Here is a 22,137-nt window from a genome sequence, read left to right on the forward strand (position 1 = left end):
ACATTAAATTCACTCAAAAAGAGTTAACACAATTTAAAGAAAAAAATCTATCTTTTTTATTATATTAACCAATGTAACATATAAACTTTCAAATGTTCGGTTCTATAGCAAGGTAATACAAAGGCACCACAGAATGCTTCTTTATTAAGGTATAAGAAATAATGATTTTCAAATGCTAAGGAAGATAATGTATGTAAAACAGGGGCTTTGTGAAGTGGGGTTCCTTATCAATGGGATTGTTCAAGGAATGTGTACTGGGCCACCCATCTAAAAGGTTGTGGGGGCCTTTCATGGTTGCTTCCTTGAGAGAATCTCTCTTATCCAATACTGTATTGGTTTGCTCAGGCTGCTATAACAAAGACCCCCAAAGTGAGTGACATGAATAACAGAAACATATTATCTCACAGGTCTAGAGGCTAGAAGCTCGAGACCAAAGTGTCAGCAAGTGGGTTCCTTTTGCAGTATGTAAAGGAGAAGCTTTTCCATGCCTTTCTCCTAGCTGCTGGTCATCTGCTAGCAATCTCTGGCATTCCCTGGCTCAAAGAGACATCACCCTGATCTCTGCCTTCATGTTCACACGGCATTCTCCCTGTGTACATGTCTGGCTCTGTGTCCAAATTACCAGCTTCTATCAGGACACTAGTCAGAATAAATTAGAGCCCACCCTAATCTAATCACCTCATTTTAACTTGACTACCTCTACAAATACTCTATCTCTAAACAATTTTTGTTGTCAGACACTGGAGATCAGAATTTCAGCATTATGAACTTGTTGGGGTATACAACCTAACCCATAACAAGTACCTTCTGGGAAAATAAAATATTCTTCAGAGCGAGTTGTGGTAACACCCACAACTACTACAAGTCACACACTCATTTAAAGCCACACAGATTCTTAGATGTAAGAATTAAAGTAGCTTTCTGAAATGTATTCACAGTAGTAAGGAGGATCTTTGACACAAAAAGTTCAAGAGGTATAAATCTAAATCCCTAAACTCTGAATTAATCCTCAATTTGATTTCCAACTCATTCACGGGTCAGAGTTACAACAGTTCTTCCTAGAGGACAGAAATGTCAGGGATTAATCCCTTTTCAGCAGAATTTGAGGATTAACGAATTGGCAGCAATGCACTGGGATGCAATGCAAACAGTCTACTGACAAATGGTGCCAGTGCTTGGATTCCTTACTCATGCCAGTCTCCTTAGATGAACAGAAATGTAAATCGTCAGGAATAAAAGGCAAAAGAAGAAGAGTACAAAAAACACAGCATTCATGGAACACCTACTGTGCGCCTCTTTAAACTGCTAGCCATGTGAGGACTTTCTGAAGAGCAGAGGGTAGGAAATACGGGAACAGAAGTGTGTGTGCTGCTTTTATTCAACCACCATTAATTTACACACCAAACACCAACGACAAGAGTAAGAAAGCACTCCTCAGATTTCACAGTCAGCAAGGTGACTGCTCAGCAGCAGCCCCAAGATCCAAGTACAGAGAGCACTGGGCTCATCACTCGAAAATGCTTCTAAAACACCCTGAGTTTTGAGGCAGCAAAAGTGCCCTCGGTTCAACTGCCACCTGAACCTTGGGGAAGACTCACCCTCTAAACTGCAGATCATTCCTCAGTAACGTGAGACACTTGCGCACAAGTCTCCCTGGGCTGGGTGAGGATTACATGAAATTATATGAAGTGTTCAGCTTCCAGAAAGTACTCTCTTACTGCTGGTTTCCTCTATAGTTACCTAAAAAACTAGGTTTTATTGTGGGTTTTACTGTTGCTTTATTCCTAGTACTCTGTATCAGAGACTGGTGATCATCTTTTCTACCAGTTATATTCTCCTCCATCAAGCTAAGAATTAAGCTCCTTAGTAAAGAAGCCTGAGTTGTTTTGTTTTACTTTACTGTTGCTTGTTCTTAACAAGGAAAATGCTTTGGTGCACTCTGAGAACACTATACTAGGATATGCCTGCTCTTTAATACACCAATTGTGAGCACGAAGAGAGGACAAGAGAAGACCTTATTCTCAAAGTGGACTTCAGGGTCCCTCTTGCAGAAAGGCGCACTGTGTTGGTCTGGGGCAGGAACAAGAAGCTGCCTTTCTCACAAGCACCCCTGTGGATGTTGAGAGTGGGTGGTTCTTACCACACAGTAAGAGACACTGGTATCTTCAATCACAACACTGACCTCCTAGAACATCACTTCCTAAAGGCTACAGTTTCAGCTACACAATGACATGAAATATCAGTACTGAGCCTAAAGGATAAAAGTAGTCAATCTTCAAACCCCACAACTTCACATATTCTAAGTCAAATAAGTCACACTTTAGCATGCAGTAATATCTTCATAGAAGAAAACATTAACAGCTACTACATAAATGTTAATCTGTGCTACATACTCTGGGAACATTCTAGAACCTCATGCTGTTAGGTATAACCGCTCCCGCACTGACTCACATTTCCCAGGTGCTAAACTTGCGTTTCCTCCCTTTGCTTCTCCAACTCAGCAGGCAGAAGCTAAGAAGTCTGTGGAAGGCTGCAAACACAGCAGACAGCTAGCAGCATCTCTGCCTTGCTAAAGCACACTGGAGGAAAAAGAGGGGTGCAGGCGTCTTCCAGAGAACAGGACTCTATGCCGAGTTTTCAGGGATGTCTCCCCTGAGCACATGCAAATGCCTTTCCCTCTCACCTCAGTTTCTTCCTGGATGTGGGAGGAAAATGCAGAAAGATGCTAAAGAAAATGGTGCCAATGGTAACCTCATCTTTGAGACCAAAGATGACGACCTGTATAGAAAATGGAGAGAAGGTGGTTCATGGATGTTCTGTGTTCTTTCAGGTGATGGCCAGTCAAGTGCAACCACAAGAGGAGACACAGAAGGGGCTCAAGTAAACCAATTTCCTTATATTCAAGGGTGCTAGAAACAGGATGCCTGGAACACCACATAGACCACGTGGGAAAACACCAGCATCATCCAGGAGGCAGAAGTGGCTGGAGAGGAGAGTCCAGACGCTGACCTTTGTTAAGAGTTTCTGCAGCAAAGGCAAGGCAGGGTCAGGTCAACTGTTTAGGACTGGCTAGTTTGAATAACTTCACAGGTGCTAAGCTGTGAGAGCAGTCCCTAGGGGCCTGGTTCCTGGCCTTGGATGGTTCAGGCAGAGGAACATTGCCTCCTGGGGTGCAGGGGCCAGTGAAAGCAGCATGGCTGTGGACCAGGAGTCCACATGTCAGTGGTACTCCCCAGGTTCAGCCCTCAGATGACTCCAAAAACTGGCCAGCTCTGAATACGGTAGGCTCTCCCCAGGCAGAACAGCATCACAATACACTGAACATTAAAAACACAAATAATACAACAGAACCCTCTACTCCCTTCTTGCTTATTAAGAGGAGATTCAGCAGCCTCATTCTGAACCACAACTGAAACCTCTCCATGTCACGCCAAGAAAACCAGAGGCGATGACTTAAAAGAAATGGACTTCCCAAATACACTCAGTATGTTGAATGTGACACATTTGCTCTCGGCTTATAATTGGGACATGCAAAGCTTTTCTGGCCTAACACAGGGGGAAGGTGGTAGGAAGTGTTGGCAAGGGTGGAAATGAGATAGAGGAACCATGGTGAGTTTTAATTGCCTAAAAAGCAACTCTTTACAACTTCTGGGAAACTTCTGAAGAAGAAAATGACTCAGCTTCAGAAAGTGTCACTGACCTCATTTCCAAAATAACAAGAGCTGCAATGCAGGGCATGCCCTTGTTCAAGGAGCCCTAATATAGATGGCCACCTCTGGGAACTATTCAGCTGACCAGCATCACACAACAGGGCTCCATTTCCACACAAACACATCCACTAATCCATTTTTCATGGACATCAACAAATATGAATTCTTACAAATTCCAAACTTGTAATAGAGAAGAGAAGAGAGATGCCTACAAGGGCTCAAAGAATCCAGACGTAGGATTTGTTTAAAGTCAAGAATAATCTTAGTTTGCGGTGCACTTTTCGCAATCCCCCTTTGCTACCCCAATTCAACCTACTCCTCCATACAGCCCTTCTCCATTCCCTTCCCCTCTCACAACCCACACGCAGCAAACAACTAGGGCACTCACTTTTCTTTACAAATTATATTTATTCCTCTGCATTTAGATGCTAGCTTTTGAAATATCAAGTCAGATAACCATGAGGCACATGCTAATTAATAACTAATAACAACTCATTGATGAACATTTATTATTTGTTAGTCTGCCAAGCATTTTATATGCCTTATCTTCTTGAATCCTAACCATTCCAGGAACTAGGTATTATGACTATCTTCATTTTCCAGAGAAGGAAATCAAGGCCTCTCAAGATTAAGTGACTTGTCCAAAGTCATATGGCTACTAAGCAAAATTTTACTAAGTCAAAATTTAGATCTGGGTTTCCTGACTTGAGAGCCAAAAGTATAATAACTAGTTTGCTAATGAGACACGGTTAGTTTCCGCAAAGGTCCAATTTAGGCTACATGGGCATGCTCTCTCCATGGGCACCCTATCAGCCTCAGGGACCACACTGCAGGGGCACATCGCACCACAAGAAGGCATTTCATCCCTGGCAGCACACGGAGCAGAACACGCCAGGTGGTACCCTCGCTCCAGAGCCTTTAGAGCTGTCATGAGGTGACCACAGGTACACGTCTCAGGGAAGGTAGAAAGTACTGGCCTGACAAAATGTGTACCTTTTTCTTTTTTTTTAATAAAGGGGAAAAATTAAACAGCATGACAAGAGACTCATGCTGAGATCTAAGCATCTTTGTGCTAGCACTGCTGATCTTGAATAGACAGCTTAAATAAGCTTAATTCATGGCATTCATTCAAAGAATTAACCTGTTGCCAAGTAAAGTGTCTCAAAGAACTGGAATGCTGTCAAACCAGCTTAACATCATGAAATGGTACAACTTAATGAGATTCTATAAATCTCGATGAACACAACACAGAGCTTCCTCTCCAAAGACTGACTTCACAAGTGGTGCGTTTTCTTTCTTGGGTGCATACACAGCACAACAGTAGGCGAAATGCTATAACTAAAAGCCCCTTTTTGAACTGAGTAGAACTTCTAGTCTTCCTTCTATCTAACTCCTTTTGAATCATTTCATAAAAATTCCAAGTAAAAAAATCTCATATAGCTGATACAATTGTGCTAAACAGATTTCTCTAAACATAAATTCACCTTCCTGAGACCTAACACACATTCCCAAGAAGGAAGCCCTGACATTAAAAGAAAACCAAGGAGGGCCTCAGTTCCAAATGTAAAGCATGGGGGTAGAGATACTGATTCCTGCAAACGAGCAATTGGCCTCTATTCTAAATGGAGGAATGGAGAAGGGAAAGAGGGGGTAAAAAACCAGAATGTTCTGACTGGATGGGAAAGGTAAGAAATTCAAAGTCAGCAATATTTCTTTCTGAGAAAAAGTGTGACAGCTGCTCACCTGTCTACTGCTTCCACGTCAAAGCAAAATCTCTTCTCGATGGAGTCTGTTTTCCGCCGTGTGCAGGATTTGAGGGTGACTGATTCATCTTCTCCCTGTTGGGAAGACACAGACAGTCAAAATGAGGCCAGAACTCGGGCCATGCTCCTCTCCTGGACAAAGATGCCACATAAACAGGAGTGATCATTTCATCTTCTAAGACCTGAGTATTCAGGACCACAGGAGGTTGGTCACCAACTTCCTCAGGCCAGAGCCTCATGCAGATAAAATCTGTGAGCCATGTTTTACTTGGAGCCCAGCATCCGAGTACTAATAGATTATGATGGTATAGCAGCAACATATGCTAGATTAAACTCTTGTTGGTATTGTTTTAAGTAAGCTTAATCTGCAGGTTTGATAAAAGTTGAAACAAGACAACCTTGAGGTCTTCCCCGGGCTTCTATGATCTTGGTTCAGTGGTCACTTCTCAGGAAAACATTCCTGCAAATACACCAGACATGCTCACATAGCACCATGTACCCCCCTCCTTCCCTCATAGCACTGATCACAGCTGAGACCTGCTGCTGCCCTAAGGGATGATTCAAATAATGTCTCTGTCCTCATTAGGCTGCAAGCTCCCTGAGGGCACATACTAAGCCTGTTTTTTGCTTGCCCTTGGGTCCCGAGACCAAACAGTCCCTGGAACAGAGTAGGTGTACAATGAATATGTTTTAACAGCTTTTTGAGTATATATATTTAAAGTATGTACTTTCTTATTGAAGTATAGTTGATTTACAATGTTGTGTTAATTTCTGCTGTACAGCAAAGTCACTCAGTTATCTGCATACATATTCTTTTTCAGTTCTTTTCCATTATGGTTTATCACAGGATACTGACTATAGATCCCTGTGCTATACAATAGGACCCTGTTGTTTATCCATCCTATCACTTAGTCGGGTCTGACTCATTGTGACCTTATGGACAGTAGCCCTCCAGGCTCCTCTGTCCATGGAATTCTCTAGGCAAGATACTGGAATGGGTAGCCATTCCTTTCTCCAGGAGATCTTGAGTATAATTTTTAATGTATAATATATTGCATATGTTTAAGCAAACAACTTATGAGTTTTGACATCTGTATACATCCATGAAATCATCAACACAATCAAGGTAATGAACATTTCCATCAGCCCACAAGTTTCCTTGTGAGTCCCTTTGTAATCCATCAGCCCTCCACCCAGTCCATTCCCAGGCAAACACTGAATCTGTTCTGCCACTACAAATTAGTTTGAATGCTCTGTAACTTTATACAAATGGAATGCCTTTTTATGCCAGACTTCTTTCATTGAACGTAATTCATTTGCTATTCACTCACGCTGTGCGAATCAAGGGTTTATTTCTTTTTACAAATGATATGATTAACAAGGGGGTAATACCCAAAATATATAAACAACTCATACAACTCAACAACAAAAAAAGCTAACACCTCAATTAAAAAATGAGGAGAAGACTTAAACAGATATTTTTCCAAAGAGGAAATGCAGATGGCCAATAGACACATGAAAAGCTGCTAAACATCACTAAACATCAGAGAAACACAAGTCAAAATCACAATGAGATATCATCCTACTCCTATCAAAATGATTATTATCAAAAAGACCACAAATAACAAATGTTAGTGAGGATGTAGAGAAAAGGGAACCCTTGTACACTGTTGGTGGGAATGTTAATTGGTGTAGCCACTGTGGAATACAGTATGGAGGTTTTTCAACCAACTAAAAATAGAACTACCATATGACCCAGCAATCCCACTCCTGGGTGTACGTACATCCAAAAGAAAACAAGAACACTAATTCAAAAAGATACACATACCCCAATGTTCATAGAAGCATTATTTATAATTGTCAAGATATGAAAGCAACCTAAGTGCCAATCAACAGATGTGTAGATAAAGAAGTGGTACAGGGCTTAAGAATCCGCCTTGCAATGCAGGGGACACTGGTTTGGTCCCTGGTCAGGGTAGACCCCTCATGCTGTGGAGCAACTAAGCCCAAGCACCACAACTACTAAGCCAGGGTTCTAGAGCCCATGAGCCACAACTACTGAGCCCACAACTACTGAAGCCTGCACTCCTAGAAGCCTGTGCACCAAAACAAGAGAAGCCAGCACTACCGCAACTAGAGAGTAGTCCCTGCTCTTCACAACTAGAGAAAGCCTGCGTACAGCAACAAAGACCCATTGCAGAAAAAAAAAAAAATATATATATATATTGAAGCAGGGTGTGTGTGTATGACACACACACAGACACACACACATACAACAGAATACTACTCAGCCGTTAAAAGAGAATTAACTCTGCCATTTGCAACAACATGGATGAACTTGGAGGGTATTACGCTTAATAAAGTAAATCAGAGAAAGACAAATACGGTATAATATCACTTATCTGTGAAAGCTGAAAAATGAAACACATTTGAATAGAACAAAAAAGATACAGACTCACATAATATACAACAAACCAGCGGCTATCAGCGGGAAGAGTGAAGGAAGGAGTAGCAAGATAGGGGTAAGGGATTAAGAGATACAAATTACTATGAACAAAATAAATAAGTTACAAGGATATATTGTACAGCACAGGGAATATAGTCAATATTTTATAATAACTATAAATGGAGTATAACTTTTAAAAATTTTGAATCACTGTTTTATACCTGAAACATAGGTAGTGTTGGAAATCAACTATATCTCAATAAAAAATAAAAATTAACATTAAAACAATGCAGGCAATTTTTTTAATCCATGGTACAAAACAAAGGAGCTTTTTTCTTTCTACTATTGGGTAGTATTCCATTGTACAAATGGAATGCACCAGTTTTGCCGCACAGCACAGCACTAATTTACTGCTTAGAAACATAGAGGTTTCTGACCCTGATTTCTTCTCTTCCTGTCACAAAGGAATTTTTTAGGGTTCCTTTTTCTCCTGTATCTGCTGATGTTTCTTCCTAAACTAGGGGGAAATTAACAAACTTGCCTAGTCTGTTGAATAATAGGAAATGTGACTGCGTATGGTAAAACTTAATCACCCGCTAATATCAAAATAGCACATAAAACACAGAAGACCTAGGAAGAGACAGTCTACATTCACAAGTCTTACACTATCATCTTTTACTGAATGGCAAAGATTAACTTCTCAGGTTGAGAACTGCTCCTTCTGCAATGCGTAAATGTATGACCATAAACGCACAAGCATATGTACTTCTGACCATGTTAATATCTAACTCTACTTCTGATTTAATGGTGTTGGACTGCTTCCCACTTTGAAAGTTTAGGGGGAGGGTGGTTTAGTCGCTAAGTCGTGTCCGACTCTAGTGACCCCATGGACAGTAGTAGCCTGCCAGGCTCCTCTGTCCATGGGATTCTCCAGGCAAGACTACTGGAGTGGGTTGCCATTTCCTTCTCCGGGTTAGGGGGAGGTGTCCCTGAGAAACAGGAGAAAACAGAGGATCTATACAAAACTGGCAAATATAAGCAGAAATAAGAGGAATATAAGACTCTGTTCCAAAAATGACCATAACATACCAGGAAAAATCTATAAAGACAATCTGTTCAAGTACTCATGGTTTTAAAAAATGGGGGAGAGAGATAACGATCACTTATACAAACAAATGAGGAGTTACAACCATGACAAACAGTACAAAAAAAGAAGCATGTTGTGCTACAGAAGCCTAAATTAAGAGGGTGTAGCCTGGCAAAAAGGCCAGCAAAGGCTTTCTTGAACTGAGACCAAAGGATTCATAGGAGATAAAACCAAGAACACAGATCTGGGTGGAGAACAGCAGGTGAAGAGGCCCCCACAGTCAGGGTCCATGGAGCCCTGGAGGAACTGAAAGGAAGTCGGTGTGTCTGGAATCCAAGAGCAAGAGTGAAAGAGGACTGAGGAAGACAGGGACCTGATCATGCAGATTACGGTCTGTATCCTGCCAGCAATGGGAACATAATGAAGGGTTTCAAGCCAGGGAAGGGACAGGGTCAGCCCTGGGCTATTCCAGGGCTCCCACAGAGAGGGGCCTCATCTCACAGCGTAGAACTCGGGGTACTGTCTTTCACCACACACAAGCCCTGCCTCCACGAGGACGCAGAAAATCTGCTCACATCTCCTGGACTGAAATGAAAAGAAAAGCGGGTACTTTCAAAGGAAAATAACTCAAATGCAAAGAAGGAAGGAGAGAAAGGGTGGATAAAGAGCATGTTAGGAAAAGAAAACACCCTATCACCTATTTAAGTTTATCTCCAGTTCCTAAGAGAGCTTTGCATAAACACGTAACACACTGACATCACATGTTTCTCCTGTATAAATTAAGAAGATATCACCTCTGGACAGCCAGTCTTCGTGTCTCCTCCACCGTGAGGCTAAGGAAACAGAGAGGTGTCATGAAAAGCTATTATTTTATATTTATACATTATTATTCTATTTGATTTGCCTCAGAATCAGGAGATGTCAGCTCCAGAATCAGGGTGTGAATACTGGCTTTAGTACTCACTGATCATATGATCTTAGAAATCACTTTCTCCCTCTAATCCTCAATTTCCTCTTTTGTAAAGGAGGAAAAATGGATCAAACAGGATGAGAAAGGACAATATTTTAGAAAATGTAAAACATAATATAAATATAAGTAATTATTACTAGAAAAATGATTTCATATAATACCAAGCTCCCAATATAGCAGCCTCTGTGTCAGCCTCTATTTTCTGTCCCAAAAAGTTTATATACTCTAATATATATAAACCTCTTAACAACTCAGTGAGGTGTTTCCTTTTATCTCACTAAAGTCTAAGGAGTTCGAATCACTCACCATAATTGGTTTCTGCCCTTCATTTTTAAGTGTGGTAAGAAAGGAGTAGAGAAAATACAAGAGAGTTCCTTCACTCCAGGTTTAGGAAAGCATTAGAGAAACAGTCCCAAAAGAAATGTGAGAGAATAACTCAGTGAAGTTGATTTCTAGAAGGACTAGAAATTAGAAAAGAACTATGACTTGATCTAAGAAAGGCAGACCTAACCCTATTTCCACTTCATGATAATAAGTGACTCCTATTAACAGAGATTAATATTCCTTCTAACTCTATAATTTCTCTATGTTTGATCATTTCACATGTCTATTTTCCTGCAATTATTTATAAGTCAACTCTACCCCTAACAGGAAACATTAAAAGTGCCTTGACTTTTTTTTATGCTTTGATACAAGGAAGGACAGAGATGCTGACCAACTCCAGTGTTGTGGCCTAAGAAAAAGAAAGTCAGGAAGAGAAACTGGAAGTGGCAGAGAGCAAGGGGGCATCTAGGGAGGGCAGCTAACAATAATGACAACAGTGTCACACGTCACTGACCTGGGCAGTCTAACCTCAAAGCCAGTGCTCTTCGCCTCTACACTGCAGTGCCTACATACACGCAAGCAAACCCAACAGGATGCACAAAAATGCACCATAAAAGAAGGCCATGGGTGGAATACTACAGAGGACTACCTTATCAACAGATCAGACACAGGTGAAAAATTCTTTACACTAAAGACAGAACCAGAGAAATATCCAGAACACAGTCCAGAGATTCAAAGAAATGAAAAATATAAATATTTTTCATTAAAAGTATTTAAATATCTCCAGAAAGAGAAAATAGAAAGAATGGGGACGAGGGGGAATTCAAAATAATAATTGAAAAGAATTTTCCAAAATTACTAAAAGACACCAATCCGCAAATCCAGAAAGGCCAAAATGCCTCAGCACAACAAATTACAAAAAAAAAAATTTCACAGAGAGGACCACCATAAATAGAATACTGAAAGGAAAAAGAAGAAGAAGATGTAATGTGCAGCCAGAGAGAAAAGACAGAACCTAAAAAGGCAATGTAGACAGATGGAGCACTCCCGGAGGAAAGGTGAACACTGGGGCACGGCAAGGCACTCCTAGTAGCAGTCACCCCACAAATGCAGCCTGGCACTTCTAATGATGGCCACAAGAACATCTTTCACCCCACGTGCTCTTCAACGTGATGTGACTGTGCTGTTCCTCCCTCCAAGACAGGGTCTGCATCCTCTCCCGCTGCAACGGGGTGAGCTCAGGTGGGCTTTTGTAACTGCTTCAACCAACACACAGGGCCAACATAAGTCTAGATCATTAAAAGGCAATGCAGTGTCCCCTTTTGTTGCTGGAAGATTCACTCCTGAAAACATTAGCTGAAAACGTTACTGAGCCCGCCATGCTATGAGGAAGCCCAAACCAGCCCACATAGAGAAGCGAGAGAATAGGACTTGGAACTATACAGAGCAAAAGAGAAAGAAGGAAGAGAAGAAAAAAGAGGAGGTCAGGAGAAAGGAAGATATCTGATCAGCCCAGAGTTGCTTCAAAACCTTATGATCCAGTTCCAGTCACTATCTGATTGGAACCATTTGAGAAACTCTAAGCCCAAACTTTTTTTTTTTTTACTTTGCCGACTAAGGTCTGTCTAGTCAAGGCTATGGTTTTTCCTGTGGTCATGTATGGATGTGAGAGTTGGACTGTGAAGAAGGCTGAGCGCCAAAGAATTGATGCTTTTGAACTGTGGTGTTGGAGAAGACTCTTGAGAGTCCCTTGGACTGCAAGGAGATCCAACCAGTCCATTCTGAAGATCAGCCCTGGGATTTCTTTGGAAGGAATGATACTAAAGCTGAAACTCTAGTACTTTGGCCACCTCATGCAAAGAGTTGACTCATTGGAAAAGACTCTGATGCTGGGAGGGATTGGGGGCAAGAGGAGAAGGGGACGACAGAGGATGAGATGGCTGGATGGCATCACGGACTTGATGGACGTGAGTCTGAGTGAACTCCGGGAGTTGGTGATGGACAGGGAGGCCTGGCGTGCTGCGACTCATGGGGTCACAAAGAGTCGGACACGACTGAGCGACTAAACTGAACTGAAGCCCAAACCACTTATCCACATGATCCCCGAAGTCCTTACCCATAGAAACTGTACAAAATAACTAAAATGATTGGTGCTGTTTTAAAAGTCACTACATTTTTTAGTGTTCTGTTACAATAAATAACTGGAATAGATATCTGGAAAACTGAAATGATAGATAGATAACTGGAACATCTAAACTGCCAACTGGCAGTCCTCTAGGTATTAGATGAAAGTGATGTATGGCAAAACCAATACAATATTGTAAAGTAAAAAAATAATAATAATAGAAAATCAGTTTCACAGGATGAGGTCATCCAAGAATTTCTAGTATCTAAATATATTAACACATTTAATATTGCATATATGTGAAATACAAGAATCTGTCTTAATTACAGCTTCTAACACAGCTTATAACTAAAAATAATCATCTTATTTATCTACTTTATTCTGAACCTACTATATAAAAATGAAGAAAATTATAGTTAACATTGGAGGTGTTACTTCAAACATGCATTACACCCATTGTATGTTAACCAAGTAAATCAAGCATGAAATTTAAAAATGAACTCACCCCCTTTCCTCCTGACTTTTGGTCAAATGGTACCATGGTGATTTGTTTGGAATCCCGTTGATATGTGCAGTAATGCTTCACCCAGGAAGTTCCAAAGTGACCTGCAAAGTAATATTCCCCATTAAACATCTCTACATGTCCACTGCATACTGGACAACACAGAACATGTAACTCACAACACTCACCTATCCTTAAACTGTTTCTAGGGGCAATATATTCTCCACACCAGCTAGACAACCACAGGCAGAAATCTGATCTCACACACTGGAAGTGAAACTAACCCAGGACTTTTCCCAAGGACCAAGGAAGACTTTTTCCCACTAAATGCTGCATCTGGTGGGTCTTAAAATATAATAGAAGTAGAGGTTCTCTGGGGAAATTAATTCATTTTCCCATCATCGATTCCCATCTGAAGCTTCCTTTCTCTTCCCTGACAGGAGTAAGACGACTGAATAAGAACAAAGCAAGGCTCCTCAAAATGCCCGTCACCGTCCCCATCTGGTGCGATGACTTCATGCTTCCCACACAGCTACGCTGTGATCACGTGCACAGATATACAGGGGTTCTGACCTACTTTCTAACTCCTAATTTTTACTTCAGCAGAACTCAAGAAGATCTGAAAAGCAGACAAGGAAAACCCAGAGACACTAGACATGTGGAACAGAAGTAACTATAAATACTCAAATGTAATCTAAGTGTTTGTCCCTCAAAATTATCCCTCGGGAAAGAGGCAGGTGCCCTGAAGACAAATTCTTACAGTTTCTTATTTTATTGGTGCCTGGCCAATTACTTTATTTCAAACAAAGTACTCTTAGGGGAAAAATGCATAATTGGCATTGTTAGCCTGCAAAGACCTCAGTCAATATGAGTTCTGGATGCTTATAGAGATTGCATAGCAGATATGATTAAAAAAATAATGATAACATGAAAAAAGGTTCAGCAGACACTTAATAGGTATTTTTCAGGGTATGAATACTCAGTGTAAGTGTTGGATGTCACTTAATACACTTAAAAAGCAACGGAGTGTTTATATTGGAGCATCAAGAACAAATGAAAACAGCAACTATTCTCGTGTTTTTGTGGCTTAGAGAATAAATTCCAATGATGGCACAAAGATTTCAAAAGTGCTGTATATGTAGCTTCTGCTTCTTAGAAGCCTTAACAAGCTCATACCTGTAAGAACAAGGGACAGAAAACTCTCATCACAACTGATTCTCCAACCTCAAATCCCATTACTACACCATTGTCACCAGGGAACAATTTTATGCCCAAGCCAATTTCTGAGCAACCACTACACAGAATAATCACTGAAAGTATTTTGTTTCATAGGCAACTTCTAGGAGTGAAGACATTTGACAATCCTAATCAACAGTGCCCAGATCGGAGACTACAAGAAGAACTGTCCATTAAAGAAGAACAATGCCCTGTCTTTAATCTCTAGTACTGCATGCATGAATTAAGCCTGGGAGTGCTACAGCCCAGTGCATAAATCTGAGTCATCACTGAAAACCCTGTTAGCAGCACCTAGCATTTCTTTCCTTGACGTCCTATGGGCAAGTCAATGGCCCTTCTCCCTGGCTTGTAAAGTGAGCTTTTGTTTCTACTTTTCATAAAATTTAATTGTTGGAATGACAGGAGTTGAAGTGAAGAAGGAAAGGGCCAAAGTCATGGTAGTTTAGGCCTTGCTGAACAAATCTCAAAAACAACTATTATTAGGTCTACCAAAGGATATGACTATAAAGTCCAGTCAGTTAGACCTCTTCAAGGCCTCTACGCCAAGGCTGTGGTATGTAAAGCTATACTGAGGGTGTGCAGTAACCTCAAGAGTAGAGTGACACCGAGAGAAGAGGTGGCACTGGCAGAGCCTATGAATTCCAGGTTGCAACAGGATTCCAATTACACAGAAAACACACTATACCACCAGGAGATAGACAAGACTTTGTGGACAGCATCTCTTCCCTAGAAAGCTGAACTACAAAGTCATTCTCCTTTGCCCAAATAAATGTTCCATGTCAGGCACTACTGGATACACCCCCAGCTCCTGAGAAAAAAGGCATGAGTACAGCCACGCGGCTGGTTGGCCTGGCACTCACGTTTCTCCTGGACGTAGAGGTACCCTTCCATAGTGTAAGGACTGATGGTCTTGTGCTCAAGGGGATTCTCCTTCATCTTCTTCATCAGGGATTCCACTTCCGACCTGGTGCCTTCAAAGCGATTTCTTGTCTAGGATGAAAGAAATTTTATCCAAATCAATGAAATGAAACCCTCTTTGTTTCTCCAGCACTTCAGAGTATCAAGCTACAGAATCCTAGATCTAAAACCAAGTGAGGAATGTTCAGCTATCAAAAAATAAGGCAAATGTTCATTTTATTGAAGCATATTTTGGCCGGAAAGCCCTATCCAAGAACGACTCTCAAATTCTAGGGACCATCAAAATCACATGGGGAACCAGCAGGAAATGCAACTGGCCAGTCCTCACCTCCAAAGGTAAACTCATCACCTCTCAACCCAGAAACGTGCGTTTCTAGCAAGTGTCCCGGAAACTCTGAGGCAGAGGGCCCACAGCAAGACAAGCCCTCCACCAGCCTCTAGGACAGAGATGCTCTCACCCTGGCTGTTTGCTGACAGTTTCCTCCTCAAATGCAGCTGTTTCATGTAAGGTTCCCGCTCCCCCAGGACAGCCTGCACCAGCACACAGAGCCCAGGGACCACTGCAGCTCCAGGGGGCCTGTGGCATCAGCTGAGGCCTCACAACTTCTCCCTCTGCAGGGCCTGCTGCCCTCAATTCTCTCACAGGTGTTTTTGCCCACACTGCCTCCTGGGAACCTGCTCTGTGTAAATCTCCGCTTCGGAGCCTGTCTTCTGAGAAACCCAGCCCAACGGGAGGCCATACTTCATGAAAGCTCGTCCAGGACCCTGCAACTTCCTGTTCTCAGAGGCACCACAGGGAACAATGAGAGCTCGGGCTTCCAAAAGCATACAGTCCAACCCACTCGGATACACCTGGGTTTATTTGGACACAGGATCACCCAGAGACAAAGTGCAGACCAATGGGATCATATTAGGGAAGAAAGGGGTTTAGTCCCAGTGAGACTGATTAGAGGCCTAAGCCAGATTCTGTGCACCCAAAGGTCCTGCTGCTTACAATCTGGGAAAGGAGATTGGGAGTAAGGCGCTGACTTGGATTTCCTCACCAAGAGTTGAACAAGAGCACATCCTTTGAGCTGGAGGCCAGCATGTGTTCCCCACCCCCTACTTCTGAATACACAGTCTAGTGTTTCAAGTGGCCAGGCAGCTGGACGCACAGAAGGGAGGCTGGGCAGGGTTGGGTGGGGCTGGGACTTCCACTGCCAAAGGAAATCCTGACGTTGGTGCTACAGATTTAAAACATAATCAGCAGCAGCACTTCCGCGAACAGAAATAATGGAGCTTTGAAATAACGGAGGTGAGGATGAGCTCTGGGACCACCAAGCACCCTGGAGATGACTGCGCTCTGCTGCCCTTTAAACCCAAGCAAGACCCATCCTCCCCATCTGCATTCCCATCCATTTACGCAATCTCTATGCAACCAGACCCATATTTTGTTTCTTCCTTCCCTTAACAAGGGAAAGGAAGCCCATCCCCTCACCCACTCACGTTCTGTATGCTGATAGTCAACTGGGTCTTGAAGTCATTGAAGTCCTTGGCCAGTTCATAACCATGGTGATAGAAAGTGAAGAGTCCTTGCAGGAACGCCAGTAGCTGCAAAGGGAAGACCTCACATGAGCAGGTTCAAGAGGTATTATGGAGCTGTATCCGAGTTCCCAGCCCTGGTGTGAACATAACAGAATGACAAGGTAGTAATAATGACTATCATTTACTGAGCTCTTCTTACATGCCAGGCACTTGGGACTTCACACGCCCCATCTCACTGAATAGTCCTAACAGTACGACTCATTTCATAGGTTGTTATCTCCATTTTAACAATAAGGAAGCAGATTCAGAGAGGTTAAGTAACTTGCCCCAAAACACACAGTATATAGCAGCTAGGATTGGAAACCAGGTCTCCTTGGCACCAACACCCAAGCTCATATCCTGTGAGCCTCATCACCTCCTAAGAAAATCACTTCTTCAGAAACCGAAGACGAGGGGTCCCACTCAGTCTCCTTCTATTAAATTCATTACATCAGGTTATCATGCAAGAGGATGTGGTTATACTGATAACCGACAAAGAAAAGAGAAAAGGAAGCTGGTGTGTCCTGAGTCTGCAGCCTAACAGGCAAAGTCAAATCAAAGAAAATCATCAAGATTAGACTCCAGTTCAAGTGTGTTTCTGCACTTGCCATAAATTATCCAAAAGTCAACACTCTGGACCCTTTATTAAAATAATCCCATGTTCCCACATTTTCAGTTAAGATGGTTTCCCTAAATTCTCATTTAAAGTGCCTTGGGCTAAAAGGTAAGGGCATTCCTTGTTTAGTCTTGTCTTTAGTGAAGAGTGAAAACATCTGTTCACCATGATTCTCGCAACAGGCCTTCATATACTTAAAACCACTAATGTCCCCAGCCTGAGCCCCTGCCAGCCTTCACTCCTCCAAGCTAAATAAATGAGTGTCCTGCCATCTCTCCTCTCATCGCGCATATGGAACCTCATTGCTGTTACGCTTCCTGGCCCCTTCCCAAGCTCTACATATCCTGCCTCGGTCCCATATCGCAAGCTGAAAGGATTATAATTAAAGCCTGAACACAGTTTAGAATAACCAGGACCTCAACTTTATCACAAGCTCAATTCTACTATATTTGGAGACCAGCCCCAATTTAACATGAACTTCTCGAAGCTGACTCACATCGTTTGAGTTATTTCCTCAGACCTGCCTCAAACACGTTATATCAAGACACAGTTGTATCACTTTATACTGTTGTGTTTAATCTTCTAGTCCTTAAATGAACACACCTTACTTATTAAACACAATCTCACTTTGTTTCACCTAACTCTCCCTTTCTGAGAAGCAGCCTTAACGATGAAAGTAAAAGAGACCTTTACACTTTGCCTGTGGCAGGAATGGTAAACACCACGGTGTATACTGACCTATCTTCAGGCAACGCCACATGTCCAACCCACTTTATCAAAGAGCTTTACACTGGAAAGTCAGACAAGACCCAGCTCATAACAACATGGTCCCTTGACTTCCTGTTGCCATTGTCCCTGGAGCATCTGTTCCCTTACATCTTCACAGGAGGTAAGCAACAGGCATTGCTGGGTCCTCTGGCTAGAAACACATCTAGGGGCACCATTTATACATCCCTAACCTAAATTAAGGAACAGGGGGTAAGCCACAGAGAGTCATCAAGGGCTAACAATGAATTCTTTTCCTCAAGATGACCATAGTCTCTGGACGTCCTCTATGTAAAACCCATTTCTGTGAAGAAGGCCCATATTTTTCTTCTAAACAGCTCCGGTAATGGAGAAGAAGGGGCTCTTGTGCCAAATCTAGTGCCAGTCTTCACAAGGACAACTGTCCTTCCTTATGTCTCCCCTCCCTGTTGTCCTTGAATGCTGCTGCTCCATCAACTTTTCCAGGGCACTGAATCACCCTCTACTGGAGAATAATGCAGAAGATAAGCAACTGATGCTCAGGATATTCCTCCTATTAACTCTGAGTTATCCTTCACTTAAAATCAACAGGGCCTCTCTTACTCAGGGTAATTATCTCAAACAGCTCACTAAGATGTCACCTGCATGTACACACAAGCACTCCAAAGGCAGAGGGCTGCTGATATTTATTTTGGTTTTCACTTCCTTTGGTATCATGCCTGGTTGTCCATTTTTCTACAGGAAATGATGCCTTAAATATTGTCATCTTTGGACCACTTCCCTTCCTTCTCCCCTCACAGCATCTTTCCTCCCCTCCCCGACCTCCCACACACTGTATGCATCTCTGAACCTATGACCCATGGGAAATGAAAGTCCACTGCTCAGGGGTGGGCAAGGCCCACAGAAAGACTCCAGAGAAGAAAGGATCTGTCCGCTTCAAAGAAATGCTTCTCCTCACACAGAGAGAATTGCTGCTGTGGCCTCACCTGGTTATTAGGTAAGAGAAGGCGCATGTGCACCCAGGCTCCTCCCTGGACACCAGACACACCACCACAGCACAACAAAAGAAACGCCAAAGAGAGACCTTACCACTCTCCCCCTTCCCTTCTTCCCCATCCTTGTTTTCCTCTGAGAATTATTGTAAGAAAAATCTATTTTTATTTCCTAGCTGATTACATAGATTAAAAAAAAAAAGAACAAAAACCTAACTGCTTTATTAGCAATGGTTGCATCATTCTGGACTCTGTGATAAATTTGTTTCCATTCATAGAACAGAGCTACAGTTTTGGGTTGAATTTTGCCCCTCTATATCCAAAAGATATGAAGTCTGAACCCCCAGATTTCAGAATGTGATTTTCTGTAGAAACAGGATCTGTACAGAGGTAATAAAGTGAAAATGGATCCATTAGGCCCTAATTGAAAATGACTGGCATTCTGAAAAACCGGGGGTGGGGGAGGGTAGAGTTTGGACATAGTAACAAACACAGAGAGAAGACAGACATGTGAGGATGAGGGACTGAAGTGACTTGTCATAAAGCAAGGAATGCCAAACACTGCCAGGAAAGCACCAGAATCCAGGAAGAGGAAAGGAGGGATTAGTTCTCTAAAGGTTTCAGGCGGAGCAGGGCCCTGCTGATCTGGATCTCAGACGTCTATAGCCTCTAGAACTATGAGTCAGTACACTCCTGCTGCTCTGAGGCACCCAGTTTGTGGTACTTTGTTACAGAAACCACAGCAGAAAAATACAGCTACTAAGAACCATTCATGCACACAGTGAAGAGAAGGGCTGCCGGCAGAGAGATAAAAAGCTGGGCTGGGGAAGCCAAGTAACTCCCTGTAACTCATCCTTAACCTATTAGCACACTGGGCCACGGCAAAGACTGAGATCATCTATGCAGCTGATTTAGCACAGGAGTGCTGGCGGGGCCACTCAGCAAGAGAGACAGATGCAGGCCGATGTATCAGAAGAGACACTGAGCTGATGGGGTCGCGACAGGATGCCACTGACCAAAGAGAAAGAAGGACAGCCTGCAATGGGGCAAGAGCTGTGAGAAAGGACAGAAAGGCAGAGCACTGAGAAATACTCAGGAGGCCAAACTCAGAGGCTGCAGAGCCTGACAAATGTGCAGAGTGAGTTCTCGGCAGCACAAGGTAACCGCCAATTATGAAAACTCAGGGAACAGACGGAACAAGGCTTCACCTTCGGGAAGCCATTAAGTCATTATCTATGATCCCAAACTCCAGAACATTTAGTATCTCAACAATAAAATTAAGGTTTCCAGGGCACAAAAAAATAAGAGGGTTTAGATCCCAGAAGTCTGACTTTTCTTCCTTGGCATACCAACATTTTGTTTTTCTAAAGGTAGGTAACATCTTGGTACTTGAAGTTACTTTTTAAGAAACAAATGAACATAGTTGATGTGCATGGAGGTTCCCTGAATGGCTGCAAGATTCCCTTGACTAAAACCAACTCAAAACATGAACACTTATACCAGGCACCCCAACAATTTAGCCAATTGATTTTTTGTTGGTTTCCTTTCCACCTGCAAATAGTCAAGTGCTGTTTCAAATAGAAATTAAGAGTCAGACCATTACAGCTCGGCCATCTACTAGGTGTGACCTTGCAGAGGTAAATAAACATGCTTCAGTTTCTTTATCTGAAAACAAAAACAGGACCTACCCTCAAATAATGACTGAACGACATAATGTGGCAAAGCACTTATTAGTTACACAGAACATAACAGAGTTTCAGCTGATATCAAGTGCTATGTTCTTCTGTACAATCTAGGCCAGTAGCTTAAACTTGACTGTGCAGCAGAATCACCCGGAAGGCTTACAAAAGTATAGGTGACTGGATCCCACTCCCACATTTCAGGTATGGGGTACAGCTTGAGAAGTTTTATTTCTAGGACTTTGAGAACTACTAATCCAGTCAGTAGCTTTTTTGCTGTATGACTCTCTTCTCCCTACTCACAGCTCCAGCCACTCACCTGCTTGTCTACTAGTATGCTCAGAAACAAGAACTTCTGTGGAAAAGTGAAGGTTACGTATCTATATAAAACCTCTCAGCCAACTCATTTTTTAAAAAAATATTTATTTATTTGGCTGTGCTGGGTATTAGTTGTGACATGCGGAATCTTAGTTGAAGTATGTAGGATCTCTAGTTGAGGTATGTGGAATGTAGTTCCCTGACCAGGATCAAACTCAGGCCCCCTGCATTGGGAGTGCAGTGTCTTGGCCACTGGCCACTTGACCACTGGCCACTCAGCCAATTCTAACATGAGACCAGACATTTTTTCATTAGCTTTCCAGGTGCCTCACTTTATAAACTCAAAAACATCTGCAATCCACAATGGTTTTCTACTTTTTAAACCCCTCTGTACATCCTGTCCAACCTGGCACTCACCTGCATGCAACTTTGGCTAGCTCCTTACTATACATATTGCTTCCCCAAGGAGGCTGTGAGCTCCTTGGACAGAGCAGCTGGGTTGTCAGTATTTTCTATGTATTCAGAAAATACTTTTAGATTTATCAAGACTGTATTAAACAAAGCAGACCCTGTTAACACTGCCACTTGACTCATTCACTTATTTAAGGAGACGCTGGATGGCCAGGGGTTGTCTGACCCTCTGCCTCAGAATTAAAAAAAAAAAAAAAAACACCTGTTAACTGGGTCCTAATAAGCAACTATATAATAATTGGGTGTTAATTAGCTTAGCACTTTCCTGGTGGCTCATAAAGAATCCACCTGCAATGCAGGATATGCAGGTTCAATTCCTGGGTTGGGAAGATCCACTGGAAAAGGGCATAACAACCCATTCCAGTATTCTTGGCCTGGAGGATCCCATGGACTGAGGAGCCTGGTGGGTTATGGTGCACAGGGTCACAAAAAGTCAGACACTACTGAAGTGACTGAGCACACACACACACACAATTAGGTTAGCTCTATTCTAAGCATCTTACCTAGATAAACTCAGGTAATCTCCCTAACATCTTTATAAATGGGATTGTTGTACCTATTTTGCAGATGAGAAAACTGAGGCTCACAAAATAACTTCCTAAGAACATGCACCTGGAATATGACTGAGCTAAGATTTAAAAGCAGGCAATCTGGTTCGAGAGCCCTTGACAAT

General features: G+C 42.3%; 1 protein-coding gene across 4 annotated transcripts in view; it reads right to left on the reverse strand.

Moving 5' to 3' along the window:
* ARHGAP26 (Rho GTPase activating protein 26) overlaps nt 1-22,137 on the reverse strand; it is a 479,720-nt gene that overhangs the window by 308,884 nt on the left and 148,699 nt on the right. For all 4 annotated transcript variants that reach the window (XM_040239820.1, XM_040239819.1, XM_040239822.1 and 1 more), the window contains exons 7-10: nt 16,567-16,671; nt 15,024-15,153; nt 12,931-13,031; nt 5,454-5,548 (exon numbers count right to left, since the gene is read on the reverse strand). In XM_040239820.1, the coding sequence (XP_040095754.1) occupies nt 5,454-5,548; nt 12,931-13,031; nt 15,024-15,153; nt 16,567-16,671 (431 nt within the window). The remainder of the gene's footprint in view (nt 1-5,453; nt 5,549-12,930; nt 13,032-15,023; nt 15,154-16,566; nt 16,672-22,137) is intronic.

This window comes from Oryx dammah, unplaced genomic scaffold (genome assembly GCF_014754425.2).
Source record: "Oryx dammah isolate SB20612 unplaced genomic scaffold, SCBI_Odam_1.1 HiC_scaffold_5, whole genome shotgun sequence".
Classification (NCBI taxonomy): domain Eukaryota; kingdom Metazoa; phylum Chordata; class Mammalia; order Artiodactyla; family Bovidae; genus Oryx; species Oryx dammah.